General features: G+C 38.7%; 1 protein-coding gene across 2 annotated transcripts in view; it reads left to right on the top strand.

Moving 5' to 3' along the window:
- Nucleotides 1–19,861, top strand: part of CUNH20orf194 (chromosome unknown C20orf194 homolog) — a 131,533-nt gene that overhangs the window by 15,547 nt on the left and 96,125 nt on the right. For both annotated transcript variants that reach the window (XM_032859075.1, XM_032859074.1), the window contains exons 2-6: nt 6,095–6,174; nt 10,241–10,360; nt 13,619–13,743; nt 14,560–14,656; nt 15,797–15,903. In XM_032859075.1, coding sequence (XP_032714966.1) covers nt 6,095–6,174; nt 10,241–10,360; nt 13,619–13,743; nt 14,560–14,656; nt 15,797–15,903 — 529 coding nt within the window. The remainder of the gene's footprint in view (nt 1–6,094; nt 6,175–10,240; nt 10,361–13,618; nt 13,744–14,559; nt 14,657–15,796; nt 15,904–19,861) is intronic.

Genomic DNA, 19,861 nt, shown 5'->3' with positions numbered 1-19,861 from the left:
TTTAACATGGCATTGACTTTTTTAACCTAAAATTTTTTTTATTTGTGGTGAAATACCTGTAACAAAATTTACGATCTTAACCATTTTTTAAATATATATATTTTTACATACATTCATACTGTTGTGCTATAATCCCACTATTCACCCACAGAACCGTTTTCATCCTATAAAACTCTGTACCTATTAAACAGTAACCCCACTTCTTTCCACCAGCCCAATACCACTATAAATTTGAATATTGTAGGTATCTCCTAAAAATGGAATCATATGATATTTGTCTTTTGGGGAATGGCTTATTTTTCACTTATTATGATGTCTTCAAGGTTCATCCATTTTTTTTAGCATGCTTCAGAATCTCCTTTCTTTTATGATTGAATAATCTTGGGGTGCCTGGGTGGCTCAGTGGTTTAAAGCCTCTGCCTTCAGTTCGGGTCATGATCCCAGGGTCCTGGGATCGAGCCCTGTATCGGGGCTCTCTGCTCAGCAAGGAGCCTGCTTCCCCTCTCTCTCTGCCTGCCTCTCTGCCTACTTGTGATCTCTGTCTGTCAAATAAATAAAATCTTAAAAAAAATTGAATAATCTTCCACTGTATGTATATTCCACTGTTTGTTTATTCATGTCAGTGATACTTGTTTCTACCTTTAGACTACAGCAAATAATGCTGCTGTGAGCATGGGTATACAAATGTCTCTTCAAATCCTTGTTTTCAGTTGTTTTTTTTTTAAATATAAATATAAACCCAGAAGTGGAAGTTCTGGATTATAAAATAATTCTATTTTAAAAGTTTTCCCTCCCTTTACCCTCTATTTTTAATTTTTTGAGGAACTGCCATACGGTTTTCCACAGCAGCTACAGTTTTACATTCTCATCAGCAGTGCTCAAAGATTCCTATTTCTCCCATCCTTGCTTTTTTTTTCTTTTTTTAATAGTAGCTATCCTAATTTGTGTGGGATTAGTATTTCTTTGTTGTTTTGATATGCATTTCCCTCATGATTAGTGATGTTAAATGTCTTTTCATGTGCTTATTGCCCATTCATATATCTTCTTTAAAGAAATATGTAATCTAATATTTTGCCTATTTTGAATGGGTTTTTGTGTGTGTGTGTGTATGGTTGAATTATAAGAGTGCTTTATATATTCTGGATATTAGTCTCTTACCAGATACATGATTTACAAATATCTCCTCCCATTCTTTGGTTTGCCTTTTCACTTTGTTGATTGTGTCCTTCTGTGAACGTAAGTTTTTAATTTTGATAAAGTCTAAGTTGCATATTTTTTATTCTGTTACCTGTGCTTTTGGTGTCTAGCAATATATCATTGCCAAATCCATTTCATGAAACTTTTCCCATATGTCTTCTAAAAGTTTTATGTTTTCAGATTTGCATTTAGGTCTTTTTTCTCTTTTGAGTTTAATTTTATATATGGTTGTAAAGTTAAGGATCCAAGTTTATTCTTCCTCATCTGGATATACAGTGTTCCCAAAGCCATCTGTTGAAAAATTGTCCTTTCAGGTGCCTAGGTGGCGCAGTTGGTTAAGTGTCTGCCTTCAGCTCAGGTCATGATACCAGGGTCCTGGGATCAAGCCCCACGTTGGGCTCTCTCTGCTCATTGGGGAGCCTGCTTCTCCCTCTCCCTCTGCCTGCCCCTCCCCCTGCTTGTGTGCTCTTTCTTGCTCTCTTTCTCTTCAAATAAATAAATATAACCTTTTAAAAAGCCCTTTCTCAGTGCATGGTTTTGGTGCCCTTATGAAAAATCATTTGACTATGAGGATATTATAGTGAGTGAAATAAGCCAGTCTCAAAAAGAGTTTATTTCGAGCTCTCCGTTCCATTCCATTGGTCAAATGTCTATCTTTGTGCCAGTACCACCCTGTTTTGATTACCATAGCTTTGTAGTTACTGTTGTAATCAAGAAGTGTGTCCTTCAGCTTTGTCCTTCTTTTTCCTATATGGTTTTGAGAATTCTGGGTCCCTCGAGATTTCTTATGAATTTTAGAATGCATTTTTCTATTTCTACAAAAAAAAAATCATTGGGATTTTGATAGGGATTATGCTGAATCTGGAGATCACTTCCTGTAGTATTGACAGTTTAATAATATGAAGGCTTCCAGTACATGAACATGGATGTATTTCCATTATTGGTGTCTTCTTTAATTTCCTTTAGAAATAAATGAATGATCCAGTTTCTCTGAATCCTCCCTAGCATTTTGGTATTGTCACTGTTACCTTAGCTTTTCTAATGGATGTATAGTGATATCTCATTGTGGTTTTAATTTGCATTTTCCTAATGGATAATGATGTAGAACATGTTTTCAGGTATTTATCTGCCATCTCTATATCCTCTTTGAAGAAATGTTTCTTTATGCCTTTTACCCATTTTCTAATTGGATTTTAATTTTTTTACTGTTGTTTTAAGAGTTCTTTATATATTCTACTTTGTCAGATATGTGATATAAATATGTTCTCCCAGTCTGTAGCTTGTCTTCTCATTCTTTGAACAGGGTCTTTCACAAAGCAAAAGTTTACAATTTTGATGAAATCCAGTTTATTGATTGTTTTTCTTTCATGGATTATACTATTGGTATCAAGTCTAAGAATTTCATTAAATTTTAAGTTCTGAAGATTTTCTTTTGTTATCTTCTAAAGATTTTATAGTTTTGGGACACCTGGGTGGCTCAGTCGGTTGAGCATCTGTCTTCAGCTCAGGTCATGATCCCAGAGTCCTGGGATCGAGCCCCGCATCATCCGGCTCTCTGCTCGGCAGGGAGCCTGCTTCTCCCTCTCCCTCTGCCTACTTGTGCTTTCTCTCTGTGTCAAATAAATAAATAAAATCTTAAAAAAAAAAAACTAAAGCTTTTTTATTTTCATATTTAAAATTTTAAATTTGTGATCTATCCTGAGTTCATTTTTGTATAAAGTACGAAATTTAGGTTGAGGTTCATTCTTTTTGTCTGTGGTTATCATTTGCTCCAACACCATTTATTGAAAAGGCTATCCTTCCATTGTATTGCTTTTGAACCCTTATCAGAAATTAATTAGCTGTATTTGTGTAGGTCTATTTCTGGCAGTTGTTTTGTTCCATTGATATATGTGTCTGTCTTTCAGTCAGTACCACTCAGTCTTGAGTACTTTTAGCTGTATAATAAGTCTTGACATGAGAGTGATTCCTTTCCCTATTTTTTCTTCTTCCAAAAATGTTTAACTATTCTAGTTCCTTTGCCTTTCCATGTAAGCTTTGGGTTAATCTTATTTATATCTACAGAAAATCTTGCTGGAATTTTGAAGGGATTGTGTTAAACCTTTACATCAATTTAGGGAGAATTGACATCCATATTATCTTGAGTCTTCCAATCCATGGACACAGTGTCTCTTCATTTACTTAGATCTTCTTTGATTTCTTTTTTAAAAAAGATTTTATTTACTTATTTAGAGAGAGAGAAAGAGCACATGTGAGCAGGGAGAGAGGGGCAGAGAGGGAGGGGAAGGGAGAGAAGCTGCAGCACAAAGAGCATGGAGTTTGATGTGGGGCTTTATCTCACTACCCTGAGATCATGACCGGAGTCGAAATCAAGAGCCTGATGCTCAACCAACTGAGCTACACTGTGCCCCTTCGTTGATTTCCTTTATCAGTGTTTTACAGTTTTAGCATGTAAATCCTGTATGTTTTGTTAAATTTGTATTTAAATGGTATTGTGTTTTTAATTTTGGTTTCCATGTGTTCATTGCTTTGATACAGAAAAAGAGTGGATTTATATATGTTGACCTTGCAACATTGTTGAACTCACTTATTAGTTCTAGGATTTTTTTAGTAGATTTCATGAGATTCTCTACATAGGCCATTGTATCATCTGCAGATAAGGATGGTTTTATTTCCTCCTTTTCAATATGTATGTCTTTTATTTCCTTTTCTTGCCTAATTGCACTAGCTAGAACTTCCATTATCATGTTGATTAGGAGTGATGAGAGCAGACATTTTTTTCTTGTTCCTCCTTTTAGGGCAAGAGCATTTTCTTTCACTCTTAAATATCTTAATTCCTAGTTTTCCGAGTGTTTTTATTGTGACCAAGTATTGAACTTTATCGAATGATTTTTCTGCATCAGTTATATGGTTGTGTAATTTTTTTTCTTCTTGAGCCTGTTATTATGATGGATTACATTGATTGATTTACCAATAATGAACCAGCCTTGTATCACTGGGGTAAACCCCTCTTGGTCATGGTGTATAATTATTCTTTGTTGTTGAATTTTATTTACTAATATTTTATTAAGGGTTTTTAGAGCTATATTCATGATGGATATTGGTTTATAGCTTTCTTTTCTGGGAATACTGTCTTCTGGTTTTGATGTTAGGTGGTATATATGAACATTGTAAGGGAAGACAGTGATAAGTCACGAAATGGATTTTTGGGGGAGTGGAAACATCAGAAAGAGTCCGTGAGGGTGGGGGGGAAGATTTCAGGGGAGAGAAATAATGTTGTTTGGCTGAGTACTGTTGTTCTGTTGAGTATAGGGAGTGTAATTGAACAGATACAGCAAGGGGTGGGGATGAAGTCTGATTGTCATAGATGGAACAGTTAGTGTAGTCAGTTTGTGGAGGATCTTAGTTAATAATGTTGTGGTAAGGCTGGGGATATGTTGACTGTAGGGAAAAAATTAAATACAGGAGTGTTAGGGAATAGTGGAGGTGACAGGGAGAGATCTAGCAGAAGTATCAGTCTTTTTTTTTTCTTTTTAAAGATTTTATTTATTTAAATCGGAGAAAGACAATTATCATATGATCTCCCTGATATGAGGGAGAGGAGATGCAACCTGGGGGGTTAAGGGGGTAGGAGAAGAGTAAATGAAACAAGATGGGATCGGGAGGGAGACAAACCATAAGTAACTCTTAATCTCACAAAACAAACTGAGGGTTGCTGGGGGGAGGGTGGTTTGGGGGGGTGGGGTTATGGACATTTGGGAGGGTATGTGCTATGGTGAGTGCTGTGAAATGTGTAAACCTGGCGATTCACAGACACGTACCCCTGGGGATAAAAATATATGTTTAAAAAAAATAAAATTTATAAAAAAAAAAAAGATGTAGGGTTAAGGGAAATCCCTAGAAGTTTGTTTTCGATTTATTTTTATGTTATGCCATACTTTTCTCATTTTTTGGTATCCATTTTATAATGTTTTTATAAATCTGGCAGTATATGTATGTAATTTACAAATATGCATATAATTGAAAAAAAAAGATTTTATTTATTTATTTGACAGCGCAAGTAGGCAGAGAGGCAGGCAGAGAGAGAGGAGGAAGCAGGCTCCCTACTGAGCAGAGAGCCCAGTGTGAGGCTCGAGCCCAGGGCCCTGGGATCATGACCTGAGCCGAAGGGAGAGGCTTTAACCCACTGAGCCACCCAGGTGCCCCAGAAGTATCAGTCTTAAGTAGGAAATTGAGCATCTTTTTTCCAGGACTGCTGGGAAGGAGGAGGGGTTGGTGTGAAGAGCATGGAATCCTTAGAAGTGATATTAATGTCTGGGAGTGCCTTTCCTTATGCTTTGTTTGGGAGGAGGGACTATTCGCTAAGGCCACAGGAATAAACCTGCCCAGAAACAGGAACAAATACCCTTTGCTGATACTCTAACTGGGGGTAGTTGTAATCATGAATCAGAACTTCACTTAGGTCCTTAAACCAATATTTTGGTTTTTATTTTTCACTTTTGTTTTTGGCAAACTGATGGGGATCACAGTTAGGGCAAATAAGTGTGGAAACTCTTCTCTGATAATCCTCAAAAATGAGAAGTCACCGGAGAGACTTCTGATCAGCTGCTGAGTCCCAGTCCTGTCTAGCATTGACCTTGAGAGGGCCTTTGGTTCCATTCTGTACTGAGCCACTGAGCCACAGACTGTCCAGTTAGTTCGTAATCAGCAGTTCAGATTTAGGCTTCAGGTAAGTTCTGCATAATCTCTTCCAGAAAATAGAAGGGAGTACTTCCCAGTTCATTTTATATTCTGATATCAAAACCAGGCAAGGACCACTTTCCATCCCTAGCATCATTCCTCATCCTCATGCCTTCGTGTACTGACACTCAGGAGCTGATTTCTGTTCTTGTTGCAGCTGTAGCCGACTCCGCAAGGTTCAGAGCATCTTGACCCAGAGCAGCAAGTCTCAACCTGATGGGATCCTCTGCATCCTAGGTCAGTGCTTTTAACAAGGTGGGGCAACTTGGCTTCTGTTCAAGGAAGATATTAATAATAGTATCATTGTGAGATAAGCTGAGTTAGTGTCCTTCTCCCAGCTCTTCTTCCCTTGAAATCTGTTGCTGTTCCTATGAGGTCAGGTGACCTATCAGTGGGATAAGGAGGCAGGAGACAGTACCACAGGGTAGGTACTTTGTACATGTTACCTTATTTCTCCTCACAGCCGCCTTGCAAGGGAACAGCATTGTCTCTTTTTTACGGAGCGGGAGTCTGATACTCTAGAACATGAAACAGACTTGCTCAGGACCAGCGAGTGGCAGAACTGGGCCTTTATTTGTTCTTTAAATGTTTTTATTATGAAAATGCATCATATAATTTAAAAATTAAGACAGTATGCAAATGATAATGAACAGAGCTTCCTAACCATCCCAGGTACCAGTTCCACTCCCCAGAGATAGCATTGAATCTTTTTTTTTAAACACAAATGGGAACATTTTATTCATACTGTCATTAGCCTAATTTTTAAATTTTCATGTTTTCATTTAACAATGTATCTTGGAGATTTTTCTGAACATCATTTCAGATTGATGTTCTTTATCTCATTTTCATTTATACCCTTAGTATTGAGTTATGGAAGTGGAATTGTTACGTCTGGTGGTTTGCCCATCAACCACCCAAGTTCCTTCCCAGAAACAAAACACTGCTAGGTTCTTGTTTGTCTTTCCTCACATATTCCATGCATGATTTTGTGTTTTCACTTAACAGCACTTGCATTTAAGCTTGTGAGAGGCAGTGTGCAGAGTGATTAAAAACATGTGCTCTGGAGCTAGGCAGGTTTTGGGTTTGAATCCTGATTCCACTACTCAGCTCAGAGGTTGGTGGGTTTCCATAAAAACCCAGTTATGGTGTAATAACCAAACTACGGAAAGAGCCCAGATGTTCATCGACAGTGGATAAAGAAGATGTGGTATATATATCCAATGGAATACAACTCAGCCATCCTAAAAAATGAAATCTTGCCATTTGCAGGGATTGCAGCTAGAACTAAAGGGTATTATGCTAAGTGAAATAAGTCAATCAGAGAAAAACAATTATCATATCTCACTCGTATGTGGAATCTAAGAAATAAAACAGGATCATAGGGGAAGTGAGGGAAAAATAAAACGAGATGAAATCAGAGAGGGAGACAAAATATAAGAGACTCTTAATCATAGGAAATAAACTGAGGGATGCTGGATGATGGACATTAAGGAGGGCATGTGATATAATGAACACTGGGTATTATATAAATGATTGATGAATCACTGAACTCTACCTCTGAAACTAATCATACACTATATATTAATTGGATTAAAATAAAAATTAAAATGAATAGCAGCTGATGCCAGCAGAGAACAAAGAATGCATCTTGACCATATACACTCAACACACACACACACACACAATCCTGCAGAAGCCCTCTTTGAAATTTAAATGGTAGTTAGGGGAGAAAATAAAGGGCAGAACCTTAAAAATTGCCAAAGTTTCAAATTTAAAAAACTGAACAATAACTTTACTGAGCTTACTTGGGAAAATATGATCAAGTTTTCTGCTTTTAGAAGGAAATATGGATTTATGGTAGAAATGACACTATTTTTTGTTAAAGCTGTATTTTACCTAAAAACAGAACAAAACAAAACCACAGCTGTGGTGGACCTGGAATTCCCACCAAAGGTTTCAAATGTTTAAACTGGATTTAAAGAATCCATTCATTGGATTCTCTCTCTAGCTATAACCCTCAGAAGAGTGGGGGCTGTCTTTGCCATGAATTTACCTATGAATAAAAGCACCTGTTCATTACTGTACTTATGCAGTCATTTCAGTTGGCTTCTGTGTCCCTCCCTTTGACGTACATCCCCCCTCCACCTACTGTAATCAAAGTTTAGCACTTGTTTAGCACTTCTGTACTTTCTGGCACTATAAGATACTCTAGGCTTATTTTATTTTATTTTATTTTATTTTATTTTATTTAAGATTTTATTTATTTATTTGACAGACAGAGATCACAAGTAGGCAGAGAGGCAGGCAGAGAGAGAGAGAGAAAGGGAAGCAGACTCCTTGCTGAGCAGAGAGCCCCATGCGGGGCTCTATCCCAGAACCTGGGATTATGACCTGAGCCGAAGTCAGAGGCTTTAACCCACTGAGCCACCCAGGCACCCCTAGGCTTATTTTATATATTTCCTGCTCCAGTCCTAGAATCAGCCATTTCACCAAGGAGTGCTGGGGTTTCTTTAACCAGAGAATGGTATTAGAATCTAGGATCTGGGGGCGCCTGGGTGGCTCAGTGGGTTGAGCCTCTGCCTTCGGCTTAGGTCATGATTCCAGGGTCCTGGGATTGAGCCCCACATCAGGCTCTCTGCTTGGAGAGGAGCTGCTTCCCCCTCTCTCTCTGCCTGCCTCTCTGCCTATTTGTGATCTCTCCCTCTCTCTTTCTTTCTCTCTCTCCCTCTCTGTCAAGTAAACAAATAAAATCTTAAAAAAAAAGAAAGAAAGAAAGAAAGAAAGAAAGAAAAGAGACCAGGATCTGGGCATTGGATACATTTTGTTACTACTAGGATGTCAAATGCTTCTAGACTCTGGGGCAGCTGACAGCTGACAGTTTGTGTGTATATTACCTGTAATTGTTATGTAACCGTCTGTATCTATATTAAGCTATACATGAATTCAGATTAATGTCTCCAGCTACCCACTTATTACATAGATTATTCTAGTTTCCCCCTTTTGCTTATCTGTAAACTTCTACTTCACCAGTAGGGAACTTGGCACCCATCATCCAGTTTACTTGTTTAATTCCAATATACATGTATAATAGTATCAGAATTATTAACCTGTAATACCCTTATGAGAAACAACTTTGTCAGCTAAAGCATCATGCCTACATAGAGTTTCTTTTGCCTTTAATTTGACATGGTCAGTCTTTTTCATGTCAGCAATTTATGTGGCCAGAACCCTGGAAGTAGACATGCTGAGGCTAGGTCTGCCTAGTCTGTTTATTTTTAACTCTGTAGCCCTTTAAACTTTGGGTCTTAGATAGGCCAGTCCATTCTGGCTTTTGATTCTTTTTCACCCCTCCCTTCACTGAAGCGTTGAATGGGATAGAACAGGCCCGTGCTGCTTTGATCTCAACTTAGAAGGGAGTTCTCTTATATTAGAAGTCCTCTGTCACAGGTAGTCCCTGGGCCCTTCCGGTCTAAATGACCATTACTTTTTTTCACTTGTCTGAGTGACCATTGCCAGCCCTCTTTCCCAGGCTCTAGCCATATTTCTATTCTTGGAGTGCTTTCTGCTCCAACTCCTTCCTCAGCCTCATGTAGATAGCTACCACTGTCTACCTGCCTGTGACATGTTCAGATATACTCAGGAACCAGGTAGTACCGATGCCCATGCCACTGAAAGGCAGTAGTGAAGGTGTATTGTTTAAATTTTTTTGTCTCTGTCCCAGCCCCACTAGACTGTAAGCTTTATGGGGTCCATGTGCAGGCATGTTTATCACACACTCCAGCATCCAACACAATGATGGTCCTTGAGCTTCATAAATATTTGTGAAATGATGGGTGTCTGTAGTTCCATTCACTTGTACTCTTTTTCACTTTGAGTTCTTTTCAAACTACCTTAAACTGCCTTTATTTGATTCCTGAAGTTTGGATAAAGCTCTCTTTGAGAAGTATTTTTTATCCTGTATTCCTATTCTAACTGAAAAGTATTCCAAAATCTTTAACCAGCCGTGGCAGGACCCATATTTTCTGCTTCTTTATAGTGAAAAAATTGCTTTTTTTTCTTTCTATAGTGAAAAAATAGCTTCAATAATGTGTACTATTTAATTGTCTAAACTAGATGGATCTTGAAAACCAAGGAAGAGTACTTGATGCTTCTTTCACAGAGTTGCTAATTTGGTTTCTGGCACAAAATTGGTGTGAGCTTCTGCCTTTAGCCTAACCATGTGGATTTTGCTGAGCAGGGGCAATTTATGGGGGCTCATTTGTGTCCCATAGTACAGCTGATCAGAGCCTTCTTTGCTTTGCAGGGATCGATAGCAGGTACAATGAAGGCTGCAGAGAGCTGGCAAATTACCTTCTCTTTGGTTTGTACAATCAGAATACATGTGATTTTGAGAAAACAGGATTTTCTGAAGAAGTTCTAGATGGTAAGTATATATAGTATTAAGTAGTATGCTCCTGTTAGTAATCTACTTAGTAATCTTACTCGGGTAAGACTAGTGACAAGTAGTTTTCAGAATATGTTTACTGGCTAAATCAGCTTTAGAGGGAAATGTGCATATTAGTTTGGCTTTATATCTTCTTGGCAAGGTACTAGGTTTCCTCTGAATTGCCCACTGCCTTTACGTGCTGGGAGGTTCAGATTATGTGCTGTTGTCCTGTGAAAGTGCATTCAGTTGTGGGTAACGGATGAGCCTGCAGGCTACTCCTACAAGGAAGATTTCATGTGGATCTTCAGCTAGGAACAAAGGCTCTTTGTCCAGTTCTGTCTTTGGGAATTGTTTTCTGTGTGACTTTAATTCATGAGAATGCCCACGATTACAATGGAGGCTTTCTGCTTACATTCCCCTTTCTTTAGCTCTGAGACACTCTCCCTGTGTTGATGCTGTTGTGGGCTGATGCCCAGGAGCTGTCTCTGATATTGCATACTGAGCATCATGACTTGTCTGCCAAATGGATCAGGAGACACAGGAATAGACAAATCAAACTGGACAAGAGACAGGCAGCTCTTGTGAAGCAGCTGGGGAGTACATGAAGGCTAACATCTGATACTGAATACTGATATTGAAGTCATCTTGCAGTGGATGTAGCGCAATGGTTTTAAAGTGGGGGCAGTTTTATTCCCTGAGGGGCATTTGGCAATATCTGAAGACATTTTCGATTGTCACAACTGGGCATAGTGGCTACTAGACATCTACAGTGCATCCAGACAGCCCCCGACAACAAAAAATGAGGTGGTCTAAACTACCAGTAGTTCTAAGTTTAAGGAGCCCTGGTCTGCTGGGATGTGAAAATTCTTCTGTGGTAAAATCCTTAATAGTGTTTATCCTTGTAGACTGATTAAAGATTTTCTTTTTATTAGGAAGTGCAGAAGGAGTAGGTTGCAATTAGAACTTTCATTAAATTTCTTTCAATTTCAAATTTACTTTCAGGTTTTGATTTTTATTAAGAATGCTTCTTTATTGCAGGGCCTCTGAGTCAGTTAAGCTTCTGCCTTTGGCTCAGGTCATGATCCCATCATCCAGGGATCAAGTCCTGCATTGGCCTCCCTGCTCAGCAGGGAGCCTGCTCCTCCCTCTCCCACTTCCCCTGCTTGTGCTCTGTCTCTCAAGTAAATAAATGAAATCTTTTTTTTTTTTTAAATGCCTCTTTACGCTGTACAACATCTACTGGTTTAGAAAGAATTCATCTTGGGGTGCTCGGGTGCCTTAGTCAGTTAAGGGTCAGACTGTTGATCTAAGCTTGAGTCTTGATCTCAGGGTTGTATGTTGGAGCCCTGCATTGGTCTCCATGCTGGGCATGGAGCCTACTTAAAAAAAAAAAAAAAAAAAAAGAATTCATCTTGGCAGTCATTTAGAATTATAAAAAGACAGATGCTCATACCAGCCACATATTTCACTGCAGCCCAAGTTGCTAAGGATATTGTAGTCCTGAAATTAAGGAAATAGTTTAAATCCTCAAAGGTGTGCCTTTTTTGCTTATCATGCTTATAATTGTCTTTATCCTGCCATCTGGCACAATGGGTACTTATAAAATGAGCATTTTCTTTGACTGATTTAATATATCATTAATGAATTAAAAATAAGTTAGTAAATTCATTTTTTTAAAATTCAAGTAGTTGGCAAACTGTGGTCCCTGGATTTATGCATCTACATTTTGATCTCTATAGGAGAGGAAAAGAGGCCAACATGAAGAATTTATTTTTTAAAAACACTTTTAAAATAGTTTGCATATTCATCCAGTTTTCTTACACTTTCATCTTTTACCGTTAATTTTGTTCAGAGCAATGGCATCAGAGTCCAATGAGATTCTGAGAGTAGAACAGTAGTTGTTGCATTATTTCTTTTACTGGACCCTAATTCTTTGTGGAGTATTACACATTAGCGTAAAGTACAGCCTACACAGGAAGCCCCCTCAGCCTCTCCGTATGACTTTAAACTCTCACTCCTCAGAAGGCAATCTGCAAGTGATTCAGGGCAAGGCCCTTAGAGGGCCTGTATGAAGAAAACCAGCAGGATGAGAGGTGATCTCTGTCCCATCCTTTGCCACCTTTTGATTCTTGTGCTTAACTGAGAGTCATCAATGAATAGGCTGCCCTATACCATGTTCCCTAGAACACCTGCTTCTGACCAGGTGTGGGGCACAGAGTGATTTTTGAAAACCTGAAGGTCAGCATCATGGAACTTTATTTCAAGAGGCGTGGTCAGCTGCTATTGGTATTCATCGGGCCTAGGTTTTTATAGAATATAGGCTGTCACTTTGTGTTACTGTGTTGGCATTGCCCTAAACCTGCTGTTTCAGATGCCCCCTTGCTCCTCTCACTTCCAGCCATCCTCCTCTAGCAACTTCCCTAGCACCATCTTGTTAGATGCCTGCGGTGGCTCTGCTTTCTCAGACGCCCGGCAGTGGAGCTCTGCTCTTTTTCTGGACGTATGACTGCTTTCTTTCTCATTCCTCAAACTGCTTTAGTATTCCTGCCCCATTCCAGGGCTCTTGTTAACTTACCTAAGTTTATTTGCACACTTGGGATTGTTTTATTTATTTGACCCACCAACATCCATGGTTTTTTCTTAAGTCTGTGAGCTGCTGATCTATTTATAGAAGCCTTGTCCTCTTGCCTCTACTTCCTTCCTCCCAGCCTTTCCTGTGTACAGAGTTCACCCTCATACACAGTAACCCTTCCCACAGCTGAATAGTGATGTCCTCAGGCCCATGATTACATTGAGTCAACAGCCAAGAACTTTAGACATGCCTACAGAAGAATGTCACCGGTGGTATTCCATGCTATTTCTTGCCTCGGTGGCTTTAGGCTATGGAGTTTTCATTTGGTATTTATCTCTGTAGCAAAGTACACACCTAAGTCTGGTACCACAGATTTGACGGTGTTGAACTTTACAAAAGCAGAACATCCTGAAGGCTGTTCTTTTGACTTATTCTGTGTCTGCATTGTCATAACCAGAGGGCCACAGTGATGGGAGCATTGCACAGGAACTAGAAAGTCCTTGCTGCCCACACGAGTTAGACAGTCACTTTGAGTCACGTTGCCTAGATATAAAGAACTTTTCAGTTTAGAGTTTTGTTACATTATCTCTGAAATGGCTTTAATGGTATTATTAATGATGTGAACAGAAAATGTGTAAAGGAAATGACTTTGACAATGTGATTTAATTTTGTTTTTCTTACAGATGTAATTATATTGATTAAATCAGATAGTGTCCATCTGTACTGTAATCCTGTCAACTATCGCTATCTCTTACCCTATGTGGCACATTGGAGGAATCTGCATTTCCACTGCATGACTGAAAATGAGGTAAGGAGGGAAGATAGAATAGGCACTCAGAGACATTCCGAGGATACTCTTTCAGAAAAGTATAGATCTAGAATAGGAGGCCCCTTAAAAAAATCAAATTGCAGGATGTCATCACACAAAAAAGTTACTTGTTTTAGTGGAAATTTTCATAATTCATTATGAGGCTACCCTATAGTTAAATTGTATGCCTGACAGGCAAAAGGGATTCTTCAATTGGGACCTAGTCGTAGCTTCCTGTCCTGCTTGTTTATCACCAGTCTGTACCCATTCTCTTAGGGGACTAGTGCCGTGGACTGCCTCAGGAGAGTTTGATAAGCTTTTGTAACATTTCTGTATTTGGATTTTTTGGTATTTGTTTCCTTTTGGGTTCTTTTCAAGGGTTTGGCTGGAAATCAAATCAGGACTTGAGATTTAGGATTTCATGGAAATGGTGACCTAATATGGGTCAAAAACCCTTCTTTATTTTCTTTTTTTTTAAGTTTAGGGTATTTACTATCAATCCTAAATAATCACTAACATAACACAACAGATTTATGATCCACCAAGAAAAATAAAATAAAATTATAAAAAATACTGATATACAGTTGCCCCTTGAGCAACATGTGAGCTTCTGGGGAATTTTTGAGGCAAGTTTCAGCTCTTGCATTCAGGTATCTGACCAGGAAACACAAAACGTGGCCTTTAGAACCACCCTCTTGGGTGCAGTCCTCTATAAATGTCATTTGAGATAACTCTGATTGATAAAATACCAAGAAAATAGGGGATTTTGTATGATGTCTCCTCAGAACCTATTTTTCCCTCAATTTTCCTCTTCAGTATGAAGATGAGGAAGCTGCAGAAGAATTTAAAATTGCCAGCTTTGTGGACATGGTTCGAGATTGTAGTAGAATTGGCATTCCTTACAGCTCCCAAGGTCAGTATCTGACAGCAAGCCGTATTAGAACCTTGCTTGGATGATGTGTGAATCCAGCGTTTCTACTGCTCCCTCCTTCCATTGGAGGCATTCAGCTGGGAAACCCATTGATCTATTTTCATTAAAGGCAGAGAATCAAGCACAATGAAATTTGGGATTTTTCTGTGCAAGCTGGTACTCATAACTGAAATTTCTATGACAACACAGCAGGCCATCTAGTCAGATAGAAAAATTGATAAGGGATTCACCACAGTTGCCATCTAGCTGTGCCACTTAATCGTACGGAGAGTATACTGTGGAGGCTCCTGGTAATAAGAGATAGTAATTCAGGCAGCTGTTAAAAATATGTTGACAGTGAGGCTCAAAAATGATGTGTAGGGGTGCCTGGGTGGCTCAGTTGATTAAGCAACTGCCTTTGGCTCAGGTCATGATCCTGGAGTTCCAGGATTGAGTCCCACATCAGGCTCCCTGCTCAGCAGGAAGTCTTCTCCCACTGACCTCTCACCTCTCATGCCCTCTCTGTCTCATTCTTTCTCTCTCAAATAAATAAATAAATAAAATCTTTTTTAAAAAAAAGATGTGTAAAAATAAAGGAAAATAATCAAGTTTAGCAGTGCTTATATCTTATTTTTAAAAAAAACTTTGTACTTAGAGCTATTGCTATAAGAAAGAAAAATTTTTGTTCCAATTTTAGTATATGTGCTGCTGAAGCAAGCACAGAAAGAAAAATTTTTTATTTGGTAATTTTCCCTTGAGGAAGTTGATTGGCTATGTTTCTTAAGGGGGAGAGCCAAGTTTGAGTCTGTTAATAATTATATCCACTAAGTGATACAAGTCAGATGTAATAGGCCACTATTTATTTACTAACTTAGCTTGCTCACTTAGGAAACCAGAATGTGAAAATATGCTATAGGGAAATCTGAATTTATGTAACTTGTTATGGGTTGAATTTTCTTGGACTTTGATTTTGTATTTCTAGTTTTAATATCTAACCATTTTATCTGTTTCACTTTTTATTTTGCTAAATGTGGCTGGGGTGAATTTGAGAGAGGTGATGCCTGTCTAACCACATTAGATCAGGTCTAGACTATTATATCCAGGATAGTATTTGATACATGTTGTTTTATTTGATTCCTCTAGGTCACTTGCAGATATTTGATATGTTTGTAGTAGAGAAATGGCCAATTGTACAGGCCTTTGCACTTGAGGGCATTGGAGGGGATGGATTTTTTACCATGAAATACGAGGTATGTATGAAAGGCAGTATGCCTGGCTTTTGTCTGCCACTTGCTGTTTTTATTAAGGGCCCCCACAATGTGAGTGTGCATCATTATAACACTGAAAAGCTAGCAGTGATCTCTCAAGAGCATGGAACAAGTTAAAAAACTTGAAATGGAAAATAGATGATATGCAAATCTAGTCCCTAAACTATTCTTTTTTGTCCTTTCTTCTAGGAGTTTCTCTCTGTCCTCCTCTCTCTCTTTTCCCCCTTCTGAGTCCATTGCTCTTCCAGTCTACTCCTGCAGCACCCTAAGCTGATTCCTCTTGTAGCTTTCTTTGTCCTATGTTATACATAGGACGCAGCCCTACTTGTGTTCCCACCCACCCCTGGTCTCTGGATAGGAAGCTCCTTGAAAACAAATGAAAACAAAAGCCTTTTCATTGTTGTTGTTTGTATCTCAGAAATTCATATAATTTGAGAACTATTCAAGAGAAATGGAAAGGACAGTGCAGAATTTTGTATAAGTACAGCATACTAGAGGAATAAGAAGGTTATCTTTTGCATTCCAAACAGTATCTTTTATCTCAGTATTCCTTCTGTCTAGGAGATGACCTGTAAATATTTGTTAAGTGAATTAATGAGTCTGGGAGAGGGGGGGTCACCCTCTCCTTTACATATTAAGGGTACATATTAAGGAGGGTACAGATTAAGGAGGATGGCCTGGTAGGTTAACAGCATCACTGTAGGCATCTCCCAATGAGATGACCTGCTCCAGCACAGAAACAGGGAATGAGCATCGACATGCTCAAAATGGGAACATACTATTAGGCATAGAATAGGAAGGATGGCCCAGGGCTAATTACTGCCCCTCCTTCCAAGAAGTAGCAGTGTCCCTTGGAAGTAAATGGATTCTTGCCTGGTTAACCCTGTAATGTGGAAGGAACGTGGATTGTGGGGTTGAAAAGAAGCATACCACTTGGACTCCACTGTTCCTGCTCCAAAACTGTAGTATTCTCAGATTGACTGTAAGTAACAGAACTTTAAAAGGCTGTGAGAGCTGCCCCTGCTAGGCAGTAATGCTCTCTAATTTATTTATTTATTTAAGATTTATTTATTTAAGAGAGAGAGAGTGGGTGAGTACGAGTGGGGGAGGGGAGAGGAGGAGACTTCCTCCTGAATGCAGAGTCTTACACAGGGTTCCATCTCACCACCCACGAGATCATAACCTGAGCCAAAACCAAGAATCAGACATTCAGCAAACTGAGCCACCCAGATGCCTCAGTGCTCTCTAATTTAGAAGAGTAGGGGACTTGGGGCGCCTGGGTGGCTCAGTTAAGCATTTGGCTCTTGATCTCAGCTCAGGTCTTGATCTTAGGGTCTTGAGTTCAGGCTCCACATTGGGCTCCACACTAGAGCTGTGCTGGGTGTGGGCACTACTTAAAAAAAAAAAAAAAAAAAAAAAAAGGCAGTACACAAGGAGGCTGCAGGGTTCATACAAACCAAATGAGGCAGCCCTTCTGACTCATGCCTTAAGGCGCATTACACTGAGACACATCCAAAAGGAACAAAATGCCTTTCCTTTCTTTAAGTAGGCTCCACGCATACCATAGGCCTTGAACTCATCACCCTGAGGTCAAGAATCTCAGGCGCTACTGACTGACCTAGCCAGGTAGCCCAACAAAATCCCTCCCAAAAAACCTTTACAAGATAATATAGATCTTTCCTGTAGGGTGGTGTTTAATGGGGTGGAGTGGGCAGTGAGGAGGAAATGTAACATTTCACACAGTGAAAACTATAAGCCTTCTCTCAAGATCCCTTTCTCTAGATCCTGCCTTTCTTTGTAGCTGTAATTGTCATTCTCTCAAATACTTTCCTTTTGTTTCCCCCTCATTCTCCCCCCACCCCAGTTCCGTTCATTACCAGCCTTTAGGGTACGGAATAGTACTCCACTCTGAGTCACACACCAGAGGCCTGATAACTCTCTGAGCCAGAAAGACTCTTGAGTCTTTTGAAGGCCAAGAGAAGAACTACAGACACTTAAAACTTAATTTTTAAAAATTCTGTTTTATTGTATGTCTATACCCAGAAGAAAGTCGTTAACCCAGAGTCTGCTTTGTCCTGGATGTACTCGGTGCCAACACAAGAAAGGAAGCCAGACCCACATAAGCTTTTACCTGGCATTTAGGTTGAGCCAAACTGAATTACATATATAGAGAATTCTTTCTAAGAAGCAGCACAGGAAAAGTCCTCTGATAGAGCTTGACCTGTCTCCAGCTTCCTCCTTTTTAACTCTCCAATTTCTGGAATTGTCACCTAGTAATGTAAATTTACATCAACTAGCTTCTCAAGGAGAGGATTCTATAAGCAAACTTCTGAATAATGAGAGTAACCATAGAGAAAGCATTAATTTATCTTTTTATGAGCAAACATAAGCTCTTTATAATGAAAGGTGGAATAAGACTTATGAAAAGATTCAATAAGATTTAAGAAAGAGACCATAGCATATTTGATGCGAAGATAGATCATTATGCTTTTTAAAAAGATTTTCTCTAAGAAAAATAGAATAAAAAATGAGAAAATGTCTCTTTTATACCTTTTAAGAATGGAGTTTATAAAAAGAGAAATGAGATATGGTAGGCAGAGCACACAAAATTAAAAAGGGAGATGACATAAGGAAATATTATGTCTCAAAATTATTAGTAAAATTAAGGTTTATGTTTAAAATTAGAAATCCGATTCCTTCAAAAAATTAAATCAGTTGATACTTGAAAAGCTGTTCCAGAATACAGAGGAAGGAGCCAAATATATTAACTCAATCTTTTGGAATTTTAAATATAAGGGAGTAGAGATCCTGAATAACTGCCTCCTGCCTGTCTGCTCTCCCTAAAATAATTTCTAGTAGTTGACAAGCTTTGCTGAGAGCATAAAGCTTCCAATTTGCCTTTCCATTTGGAAATAAAAACAAGCAACCAAAGATCACTAGACATTTGATTAAATGCCTGTAACTTGAAAGGAAAAGATCAAGATTTAAAAAAAAAAAAAAAAAAAAAAGATGGATTGGATAAGACCCAAAGGTAATTAAGATATAGGGCAAAACTTAAGGCACAAAATTTTCATTAGGATGCCCAGACAAGGAAGATTTGATGACTACAGAACAAGCATTATGTGGTGATAAATTAACATAAAGAAAATAAGAGCTCTGGGAAATTATAATTGATTAAATTAATAGAGGGGTTGGAAAGTAAAGTTAGGAAATTATCTAAAAATATAAAATTAAAAAATCAAGGAGATAGAAAATACGAGGAAAAAAAGTTAAAAGACATAGTGAACTGATCCAAGAAGTCTGATAGCCAACAAGCAAGAGTTGCAGAAATACAGAGCGGAGATACCAAAAGGGAGAAAATTTTTTAAAAAGAAACATTTTGAGTGATTAAAAAGAATAAAAACTTTTAAATTAAATGACTTAGCAAGTATAAATGGAAAGGAAAAAGCCTTAAGTCTACCTATGCCTTTTTCGAACAGTAAGGATAAAAGATCACAAAAAGCTTCCAGGAAGAAAAAATAAGTCACCTACATAAGACAATAGGAGGTTTCTCTCCTTCCCACAACAACTCAACGTAGCCAAACCAAAAGAACAAACAAAAAACAAAATATGTGAAGCAATGGTTTTCAAGACAGTAGATGTCAGACAATGAAAAATAATGATTCCCTGAGAGAAATAGCCAAGGTCAGCCTTATGATTACACTAGCTTACTACTTTGAGAAAATTTCCAGGCCCACGGCATGGGGTGGAGGGGATACCCAGGTGGATCCCAGTGTATTTTCTAAGTCGAGAAGATGCAGTGGAGTCTGTTGAGAGCAGGGCAGCCAGAGTACTAAAAAGGAAAGTGCCCAGAGAGAACCCTGAAGATCTGCCAAGATTCTCCTGCTCTCCCCCATCCCAAGTATTCAACAGAAGTGTCAGTGCATTCATGTGTCAGGTA

Source organism: Lontra canadensis, unplaced genomic scaffold (genome assembly GCF_010015895.1).
Source record: "Lontra canadensis isolate GAN:19392208 unplaced genomic scaffold, GSC_riverotter_1.0 scaffold16, whole genome shotgun sequence".
NCBI classification, from domain to species: Eukaryota; Metazoa; Chordata; class Mammalia; order Carnivora; family Mustelidae; genus Lontra; species Lontra canadensis.
Note: the sequence above shows the minus strand (reverse complement) of the source record. Positions and strands in the feature narration are given on the sequence as shown.